Source organism: Carica papaya, chromosome 2, assembly GCF_054855325.1.
Source record: "Carica papaya isolate Zhongbai chromosome 2, ASM5485532v1, whole genome shotgun sequence".
Lineage (NCBI taxonomy): Eukaryota > Viridiplantae > Streptophyta > Magnoliopsida > Brassicales > Caricaceae > Carica > Carica papaya.
Window position 1 is genome coordinate 503,451 of NC_142310.1, and position 11,357 is coordinate 514,807.

Consider the following 11,357-nt stretch of genomic DNA (forward strand, 5'->3'; position numbering starts at 1 on the left):
TGATTAGTTCAAGTAATTACAAAACTTAAAAACCTCAAACATAATTCTCATTGATTTTTAGCTGTCGTCATCATTTTAATTAAGACACTTTAATCAAATCAATTAATTAATTAATTAATTAATTAATATTTGACATTACACTATAAGTATATGGAGAAGAATGGTCATGCATGAGTCATCCTCATAATTACATACCCAATTTGTATAATATATATATATATAAAAGTTATCCTCTTATTTATGTTTTAGACTCTAGAAAGTCTAATTAATTAATTAATGTGTGAATGGGAGAGAAGATAATGACAATTAGGTCAAGCACTGTGCTTGAGCATGGAACCCTTTAATCATATACAATGAGATTGATAAAAGTAGATTCCATTATAAAGTTAGGGTTCATATTATATATTGGTGCACTAATATATATATATATATATATAAGGAAGATAATATTGATATGATTGGGACAGATTAAATTAATAAGATCAAGATTATCATGCTGACTGAACCACAAACAGTGAAAATAACATATGTTTTATTATATATATATAGATACATATAGAAAAGCCATGTCTTTCCATTTCTATATAAAGTAATAGAGATTAAACTATATAATAATTTTGTTTAATTTAATAATCAATACATTTGTTTTCTTGATATGAAATTATAAAGATAATGTACATATATATATATATATATATAAATATGTATGCATTCTTTACTTAAAAAATTATAGAATAACCTTTCTTTTATCTCATATACTATATGTTTGACATAATATAAATTATAGAATGACCATCTTTATGAACCTAATAATTGGTGCATTAATTTTTTTTAATATAAAGTTTTGAAGATTATTTACTAATATACAATAAAAGATACGTACCAATAAGGACAATTCCACATGTGGGTGGTAGTTGTTTATTAGGGTTTATATTGACTTCATCTTGTAATCAATTTCTTTTTTTTTTTTTTAATAAATTGAATTTATGAACCATAAAATATTGAACATTTATTTACTAATTTTCATAAATAGTTTATATAATTTCAATTTATTATTATTTTCATCACTTATTTAATTAAAAATACATGTTTAATTATTATAATAATTAATTAATTTTTTTTAAAGTTGAAATATAATTACTTTTATTTTCTTATAAAGTGGATGTAAAATGCAATTCGTAGCCACCAATCATTGCATTAATCAAGAGATGAAAGCAAGTTAATGTGGTCTCTCAATTTTGACACGACATGCACCGTTCTCGTGAATAGTACAAATCCTATTATTAAAGAGAGATCCTTATCTAATCAAGCTACTCATATATATATATAGAAAATTATAATGATTGGTAAAATTCTCGTTCCTTAATTATTCATCGCGTATTTATTATCATAACTGTTAATGATTCTGAAATACTAATTTATAGATGTTAAGAGTTAAATTGATAAAAATTTAAAAAAATATAAAAATTTAGATGTAAAAAATTAAATAGTACAATAGTCTATATATATATATATATTTTGGACAATTTTACTATTATCTTGAAAAGGGTAAACCAATTATGGGTTTGTATGGACATGATTGGGTTGATAATATAAGGTTGGTTTGTAGTCAATTTAGGGGGGTGGGGGGGAAGAAAAAGCTGTTTATACGGATCAAATTTATGAAATTGAGCTTTTTGGGTGTCCTTATTTTGACATGATATATAATATATATATATGTATATGTATGTGTTGTATGTATATATGGGTGTGGGAGCAAATGGGTTGATTAGACACCACCTCTCGCTCATCATAATTGAGATTATCATCATTAAACTTAACCTCAAAGACTAAGACTAAGTATGGGAATATGAAAACCCTATTTTTTTTTTTTGTGTTTGCCATCTTTGGTTAAAAACCACTTTTCACTTTGTGAAAACTTCAAAAAGTCTAAAAAGCACCAACTTCAAATTTGACAATCACCAAAAAGATCTTTAATTTCGTGAATGATTTCTTTTTGGGGTTGGATAAATTAATTATCGTAATATCAAATCACCAATTATATGATATATGTATGTATGTATGTATATATATATATATTCTTTTTAATATTACATAATATTATAATTTATAATTTTTAAATATTATTTTTATACCCCAAAAATTTCACTATTTTTGTCCATGCCCACTTTTACATGTGTGTATATATATATATATAAATATATGTGTGTGTGTGTGTGTGTGTGGGTATGTATGTATGTATAGGTACTTTACGTGCCATGTTAAACTTTGCTTCAAGAAGTATAAAGTTCTCCATAGTTGTCTCAGGCATGCTGCTTATAATTATTTTTTATCAATCTCACTTTGCACTTCAAGAAGAGTATATAAAGGTCCCCTTCAGCAATACATCTCCATCTGAGGCTTACAGAATGGCGTGCCCGCATGCTTAGTATATATAATATATATATATATGGTAAATTTAATTAACGATAATATAAAAACTGAACCCTTAACTTGATTCCTTATTCGATTTCTACTAAATGCTTGGTTTTATTTTTCATATGATTTCTAGTACATAAACTAAAATACATTTTTTAAATCACTTATTTATAAAAATGTGTGTGTGTGTGTGTATATATATAAATATATATATATATAGATAAGTACTTATTCCATCAGTCCATCCAATTAATGCCCCACAAATCATTAGCTAACAGTCAAATAAAAATAAGAGGCAAGGCAAAAGCTACACACCCATAAACAAAACCTATATATATACATACATACATACATAACATATAAACAAAAGAACAGAGCAAGAAAGTATTTTAAAAAATGAACGAGAAAAAATTAGCAAATCTCCTTTTTAACATAAACAAATTTTTACAAATGGGTTTTCGAGTCTTTCACTTGCTCCAAACAATATATATATATATATATATAAATAAATATTACGAGCGCATGAAACAATTTCTGCAAAGACCTTAACCTCGTATGGAGGAAACCCTAAAATTCCTATGACGAAAGCTGAAATAAAATTACACAAGAATCAAGATTTTCTATTCCTTGCAAAGATTTCTTTCTTCACAATCTATCCCTCCAAACATATAAATTACCCCATATAATTCCATCAATCTCATTCTCAGGAAACATGCCTGGTTTTTTCTTAAAAAGAACAAAGTAACCCAATTCTCCAATCCCTTCTTGACCACTACAATCTACACTTAAAACAGAAATGCAAGGAAGAAGAAGAAGAAGAATGAAATGTTCAAAAGAAGACAAAAGGACAGAGAAAGGTCAGACAGAATTTTTTTTTTTTTTTTTTCCCTAAGCTTGTAGGGTTCCATCACCAATGCAGGTCACCCTTCAACCCCACAAAAGATACTCAAGGAGGAGAGAGAGAGAGAGAGAGAGAGAGGAAGGGTAGAATGGTAATGAGAAAAATATTGGAGCAGGGATTTTTTTTTTTTTTTTTTTTCTTTTCCCACCATAAATTTTCAACTGAAAATCAAAAGATTCACACCTGATTCTTTGTTTGACCTTCAAAAGCTTTAAAAAAAGAAGAATAAAACTGAGGATTTTTCTTTTGCTTTCTTTTTTTTTTCTTTTTTTTTTTACCTCCTGGTTTCTTGCCAATGTAGAAAAGTGGAGTGGAGACCACTATGCCTGTCCTCTGCTAGGCAAAGTATCCCACTAAGATCTTCCACCTTTTTTTCACTACTCCTTGTCCTTTTCACTCAACTCTCTTCTTTGGCTACCTATCTTCAAATTTTTAAAGTAAAAGCTGCTATACTACTTTTCTTCTTCTTCCTTTTTTTTTTTTTTTTTTTTTTTGCTCCATCATCAATCTTTTATCCCCCTGCATTTTGAGAACAAAACATATGAAAACATATAGGATAAAGTTCATGTGAATTGCATGAAATCACATATAGATATAATATGATGTGTTCTTGTGTGTGGCCTGCATTGGAGAGTGCAATGGAAAGGACCGAGCGCAAAACTCAAAGAAAGAATGAGGAACAATTGTGTAAAACCTTTTCAAAATTTGAGCCTTATGTTTCCACTTTCTCTTCTTTATGAATAAATTTGAACAAGATGTGATTGATTCCTTCCTTTGTTTTTTTTTTTTTTCATATTTTTAAGGTAGTTTAAGCTCCATCCTTTCTGATAAAATTAGTTGAGAAGAGTACTACCAGCTCGGTTGAATATGTCCTTAATAAAAAAATTCTATAGAGCCTCTAGACATCATGCTTCCATGGTAACCTAATATTTTATAGTAACTTACTAGTACTATATTGTAGTTTTATTACAACGAATACTAAGGGAGTTATCACCCTAAATTACCATGGAATGTCAAGGAAATTACCGCGATGTATGGTCATGGGTTCGAGGCATCATAATTGCTCATATTTTTATTATCTACATATAACTAGTGCCACATACATATTTTTTTAAAAATAAAGTTATGCTCACAAGGAGAAGATTGGTTGAACATTCAACAAGATAACAAGGTATTTACAAAGTCGGCAGAGGTTGTAAGGATATATATACAAGAACAGATGAAAAATATAATATCAAGTTGTGTAATAGAAAAAGAATACATGAGGAATTTGATTCTTTAAAAAGTTAGATGACCTAATTTAACCTAATAAAAAAAGGATTTTTTCTTTTTTACATTAAATTGTTTATTGCAAGGTGGCAAGATTATGAGGGTTGCCTGTTGGTACTAAAAAGAATTGATGGGAGGAAATAAATATTGAAAGAGAAAAGAGAAATAATGAGAAAAACCTGCCTAGATCATGATGGATAGTGCATTTGAGGACTCAAAATAAGACATTTTAGAGAAAATTTTGAAATTTTAAAAAAAAAAAAAAATCAAAATTACATTAATGTCCCTCACCCAAATACTCCACGTGTACTATACAAGGTTTTTGTGCTCATAGTGTCAAAAGCCAAAAGGAGCTCCATGGTTTAACTGAAGGAAAGAAACAGTTACAAGTATTTATTTAGCTTTGCCTAACAGTCAAAGCATTATAAGATCACAAGAGAAAAAAACTCTTCTCCGGACCACGGAAAAAGGCAGTCAGAATGATTTGGTTCCCCTGTTAAATTACCAAAATACCCTGTTTGAAGAAAAAAAATTTTCAAGAACATCATTTGAATTGACAGAATTGTCCTCAATCTATTTCAAGAATTAGTGTCGGTAGACCAAAAGACCGACAACAAGAAGGATCATCTTCCCTACATATCACTGTATTTTCATCACTAATTTTCTGCTAAAAAACAAGAGATGCAACAATTTAAACAACAACAACAACAACCGGTTGTTGTAGGGGTTGATTTCTTGAATCAAATGAAGAAAGGGACAAGTCATGCCCACGAGGATATAGAAGCTGACAAGTCTAAACCTGCTGTGGATGACGTATCAAAAAAGCTCATTTGATCAAGACCATCAAAATTGAACAAAATCAGGTTTAAAAAAGTAGAAGCAAAAGAAAAAAAAGAATTTTGGTTTTTGAAGAAATCAATTAATGGGGCTATAATATGCGTGACTTAAATGGGTCCCTTTTTGGTGGAATTGGTTTGAAGAGAAAAGGAGGCATCAGAGGATTGAGAAGTCAGATGGATTTTAATGATGATTGAATGAGTCATAAAAAAAAAAAAAAGAAAGAAAGAAAAAAAAAAGTAAAAATCTTTTTGGTCTATTTACAAAACTATCAAAGTTTCTACCATTTAAAACATCAAATTGAATACCATCAAAGATATTATCCCACCTCAATATAATATTGGTAATATATTATAATAAAGGTGACCCCATCTTGATGATCCTTTCTATTTATTAAGGGTCCACAAAGATGCTTTCTTTGAACATACACTATAACTAGAATTTAAATAAGAGTACTAACAGGGAAAAAGAAAGCATACCTTATAAATTTTTTTCTTGAATCTGGTACTAATCTTATTGAGAATTCTTTAGGTGGTTTTGGGAACAGCTTGCTTGAATGCAACAGTGGGAGCTATTCTGCAGCTCCTCCTCTGATGCTCAAGCACAAGTTCTCCTGCAAACCAGTCGAGTTTCTCGAAGTTGCTCTGCTCTCCAATTCTTTTACCCCCAAATAAAACTGATTCAACATTCTTCTGCTTCAACATTTCCTCTGCGGTTCCAATAAGCATTTTCACATTGCTGGGACTAGAATCAGAATCAACATTTGGTCTGCAGGGGCCTAAGGTGGACCCATTTGCCTATCATGCCAGAAATAATAGTGGGAAAATAAGAACAGTGACACAAAAAAGAAATTATTAGCAGCATCAAAAGAGGCAAAGATACTTTAAGCCCTCGTACAACTTAAAATTTTCATAATATTAGTTACCCAACGTAAAGATAATAAAACTTGTGAACCTACCAGTCTGAGTCAACTAAACTAGCTACAGAGCTACTGAAAGCATTTGTCCTGTGCCCCTTGAACTACCAGTCAATATTGAATTAAGAATAAATCACAAATGTCATCCAAGTAGACTACACATAATTAGTTCATTCTGAAGAATAACATTTGCAATACTGAAAAGGTGAGTATGAGTAATAAAGGATTGCGTTCCAAATATGCCTTCTCTTTTTCAGTGTCATTTCAGGGAATTGAATCCATTTTTCACTCGTTAGGCAATAAAAAAGAATTGAGCGGTCCATTATTATTGTGATAGTTTAATGGAAATAAATCAAATAAGATAAAGTTGCATGCAGCAGAAAGTGGCGTATCAATAACAAAAAAATTTCTAATTTCTATCAGGCATAGGAAAATAAGTTAGAATACTATATCCCTTGAAGGGGGGGGGGGGGGGGGGGAAAAGATGTCCACTTTATGTGGCACATAGATAGGATAGAAAATTATAAATGTATATCCAAGCTAAGGTTTTCTCAGTGTAGACTTTAGGTGCCTAACATTAACGTGGGAAAAGAATGGGAAAGTCAGGGGTTAGGATCTGGTAAATTGGCAGGAAATAAAGCATACCATAAGCAGCCTCTAATAATAGAAGCTAAGCTACTTATGGAAAGCGTGTTTGGCCTTCCTACCTGATATAAAATGAGAAAACACGGATTCATTAGTGAAGGACAATTTTCCTGGTCATTCATTATATTTCCCACTTCTAACAAATCCAAACCTCAGCTCTCTAACCACAATATCCATTTACTGCAATAGAAAGAAATATAAGTTATCCCTCAAGGAGAAGCTACGCCCATTTACCCGTTCAGTCAATTTCTAGCACAGAAAATAGGTGATTATAATCTTTGGAAAGTTTTAACTACAACCAACTCTTCCTAGTTATACAATTAAATGGGAAAAAAATTCAGAAATTTAACCGAAGCCCTTAAGAATGGAAAAGCTATGCACTTAAGAGATTCTATTTTTACTGTTAGTTTAAATTTGGGCTTTGTTTAATTAAAGAGTAAAGCTACATAATTTGGACACAAGATACTGTTGTCAACTGCTAAATTTACAAGCATCTTCTTATTAGATTCATGTTCAATAACCACTAATATGCTAGTTTGATGCCTTATTGGAACAATCTATTCAAATTAAAAAAGGGGGATTCTATGGTGCCCAAAGACATCATTACCTCCATGGTAGTTTTCAACATTTATAGTAATTAAGTAACCAATGTAGTAATCACCTATATTATGCAGTTATCTAATAATTACAAAATCTTTGTGATTATTACATAAAGTCACTTAGTTACAATAAAATGTTAAAAATTTACTGTCATTCATGATGCATCAGAGGCAGCACGAGAGCACCCTAAAAGAAAATGAAAGGTGAAGAACATAGCTTGGAAGAAAAAAGATTAGTGGGGTGGGACTTTTGCAGAAAGTAAAAGCATGAGTAAAGACTTGCTTATTCAAAGGCTGAATTGAAGACCAAACTCAAAGGAAACAAAGTTCTATTCAATCAGATGATTCAGTAACTTTAGGTCCAATTATGAAACTGACATTTTGACCCAAAAAACATGCCACAACTCTTCAAGGAGATGAACAGGCTAACTCACATCGGTTGTCAACTTTAAGTTGAGGGCATAAAACCAAACCAACCTGACAGATCAATCTTTAGGCATGAAATTCAACCACGAAACCCATTGATTGGCCACAAAATCAGCACCAAACAGAGAGTGTAATTATAGTCCCCTTCATCATTTAAATTTTAATACAACACTTTTAATTCAGTAAACTTTACATAACAATTTAACAATATTGCACAACAAAAATAATTAACTGCGATTTATCATTACTAATTATTATATTAGAGTACAAAACTACTGCAAAATTTTACTAGATATGGGACATAAAAGGGGCACATGCGGACACTTTTTTATCCGGGTGCGTCTCGATAGATTATCTCTTGCAGTAATTTTCTAACATTTTATAGTAACATAATAATTTTATGCAATAATAATGTAGAATTTTCCGATTATCCCCCCTTAAACACACCTTGCTACTTCAAAGATTGTTTATTGACAAGGGTATCACGTGCAGCCCCAAGACACAGAAACCAAACCCAACACAGCACATAACAAGGCACAAAGACACGCTCAGAGACAGACATAGGTCCCCATTTTCTCAAATTGGTTACTTCTCTGCCTAAGTTTCCACTCTCTATGCATTTATTGGGGGTACATATCACTAAGAACCAGGGGTTGAGAGGCTGGCAAAAAACAGCATGTGTTACACTAAAACATAAACTGCACGTTTCTTTCCGCTAAAGATCAAAGACAGGGTGCTCCCTCCCCCTACCAAATTCAGCCTACAAGCCTACGACTTTGTCTCTCTCATACCCAAACCAGAAATGGCAAAATGTTGACACAGGGATCACAGTTGTACCTATATTAAGCGCCAAAAGGAAAAACAAAAATCGGATACTTAAAGGGATTTTCATGTTACCTTTTGAATCTACCGTAATGAAACTCCAGTAATAAGCAAATGGGTAAATGGGTTTTGTAAAATCAAACATATTTCTTGTGGGTCTTCCTCATAAATGGTAAATGTTAGAGAAGAAGAAATTACCTGAATACGGACGTAGTTACTGCTCCTCCATTGACCAAATGCCATGGCTACGGCTTGGTCCACGGAGTCGGCCGAGCCGTCTCCGGAGATTCGAGCCATGGGTCGAGCCCAGTCCTTGGCTCGCCAGTTCTTGACTTGCTCGTACTCGTAGCTAACTTCAAGGAGCTGACCTGTCCCTAGTGACAGCACCAGCAAATCCTCCACACCTCGTACGAAAGGGAACTCCTGCTTGTTGTGCAGTACGTGGGTAATGGCTGCGGCCGTTGGATTGCTCATGGCTAAGCCGCCGTCCACCGCCAAGCACCTTGTTTGCCCGTCGACGGACCGCATCTGAACAGGGTCGAGTAGACCCGGTTCGGCCGATGTCCCCCGGCAGACCTCCCAGAGACGGAAGTCGTAGCTGTCCGTCTCTAAGGCGTCGGCTCTGGAGAACAAAAACGGCGCCGTACTGGACAGGTCGTAGCACGGGATGAGCACCGGCTTCAACGTGTCCTTCAACGTCAGGCTCCGCCCGTCTTTCTCCGTGAATGCTTCCCTCATGGCCTTCTCCAGCCGTGCAGTACCCGACCCGCTTCCGGAACCATTCTTCAGCACCCGCTTCAGTAATCCGCCCCCGCTGGATCCTGGTCCGGCCCGGTAAAAGCGTTTCCCCTGTTCAGCGAGGAACCGCCACGTGTCATCCGCGTTGAAAATCGGACGGCTGCCGTCCTTCGTCCCAAACAGCATCGCCGTGAATATCCCACCAATTCCTGCTCCGGCTGCAACGTCGAAATAATCGGCGATCCTAGCGTCCGGATTACCTGACTTGGACTTGAGCGCGTGCTCCAAGTAAGCCAAGGCCTTGCCCGAGACAATCCCCCTCATGCCCCCACCATCAATACTGAGTATACAGATTTTGCCCCTCTGGTTCTTGATGGACGCCGAAACAACGCCGTCGGATGACTGGTGTGCTGGCACTGGTTGGGCCATGGCCGCAGTAGGTTCGGGTTTCGGATCGATTTGTTTGGGAATCCATAGCTTCTGGTCGTCATAGCCGAAGAGGAACTTGCTCTCGAGGATGGAGAAGATCTCGTAACTGAGCTTATCGGTATCGATGCTCGGTTCCTGCATTCCCGTGGAGGATAACTCCGTGCCTGTATCACTTTGCTTGATAAAATGCTTTATGTTTGGCTCATTACAAGAATCCATCCTCTTGTCTTCAATTGCTTGCATATTTAAAGAACGCGTAACTGATAATCTTCTATGTAGCAAAACCTTGATGATTTATGAGAACCTGGATTTTTGCCTTATTGACTGTCGTACTTCCGGTTTACAAAAAGAATAATCGCCTTGACATTAACGCCCATCCATTTAAATTTCTGGTAAGAAATTAACGGAGTTTTGGTTTCGTGCTTGACCAGAACGAGAAGAAAATAATCGTTCCTCTATGAGAACAAGGTTGAAGGAAGCTTCACCTGTTTGACAATAATTCGTTCTTTGTTGAACATTTCCATTCGATAGCCAAAGCAGTAAGAGGTCAGAAAAGTCTTCCTCCTCTCTCCTTCAATAAAACCAAACTCTGTCTTCTTCTTTTCCTCCGCAAAGTAATCAGAATTCGGAAATCTCCAAAACCGTCCCTCTTTCACTTGAGTTTTTGAACTCGAAAAACCAATCATTCAACGCGAGAAAAGAAGAGAAAAAGAGAAAAATTCTCTTGCTTAAACCCTCCACTTTTCTCTCTCATCTCTCGCTCCGTTGCGTTTGTCTGTATCTGGCTATTTCCCCTCTCATATATAAACACATAATACGATATAGCTCTCTCTCTGGACGTTCCTCTTTTTTGCTTCTTTTTAACAGAGCACGCCAAAGCTAAGCTAAATAGGAATTGCTGCATCAAAAGCTTAACCAACCAACCAACCAACTAACACCAGAAAACAAAAATCAAAAGAAGCCAAAATAAATAAAGGACCAGAGATGGTGAGAGAGAAGAAGAAGAAGATGAAGGGGGCAAGAACACAGCAGCTGCAGAGCATGTCTGTTTATACAACATATATTTATATAATAATAAATAAATAAATTACAATAAAATAATTTATAAATGAATAATTTTAAACATTCTTCTATTTTATTTATTTTATTTTATTTTTAAATCTTCGAGCCTCCTAATCTTCTTAACGTCACTGTTGAGAGGGTTTAAAACATGGCGATTGGGTCCCCGGGAGGAGCGAATGAGCCACCGACTACTGTCGTAGTACGTGTGCCTCCATGTCGTTTCACCTTACTAAGAATCGACGGCCCAGATTGCTCCTCCGCTGTTGCCCCGTGATCGACGGTCAAATCGGCTTTT

General features: G+C 34.4%; 1 protein-coding gene across 2 annotated transcripts; it reads right to left on the minus strand.

Moving 5' to 3' along the window:
* Positions 1–2,829: 2,829 nt before the first annotated feature.
* Positions 2,830–11,045, minus strand: LOC110814585 (patatin-like protein 6). Of its 2 annotated transcripts, none has more exons than XM_022042082.2 (3): positions 9,032–11,045; positions 5,905–6,222; positions 2,830–3,838 (listed from the first exon to the last, which is right to left on the minus strand). In XM_022042082.2, exons 1-2 carry the CDS (start codon positions 10,241–10,243, stop codon positions 5,953–5,955), a joined length of 1,482 nt encoding a protein of 493 aa, XP_021897774.1. In that variant the 5' UTR covers positions 10,244–11,045; the 3' UTR covers positions 2,830–3,838; positions 5,905–5,952. The 2 variants fall into 2 exon arrangements, with proteins under 2 accessions (XP_021897774.1, XP_021897775.1); XM_022042083.2 differs by lacking the exon at positions 2,830–3,838 and adding an exon at positions 4,093–5,102.
* Positions 11,046–11,357: the final 312 nt, after the last annotated feature.

Coding starts and splice junctions, on each gene's coding strand:
- LOC110814585 (XM_022042082.2), bottom strand. CDS start 10,243: ATGCAAGCAATTGAAGACAAGAGGATGGATTCTTGTAATGAGCCAAAC. Junction 6,223..9,031: donor GTAACTACGTCCGTATTCAG/GTAATTTCTTCT, acceptor CTGGCATGATAG/GCAAATGGGTCCACCTTAGG.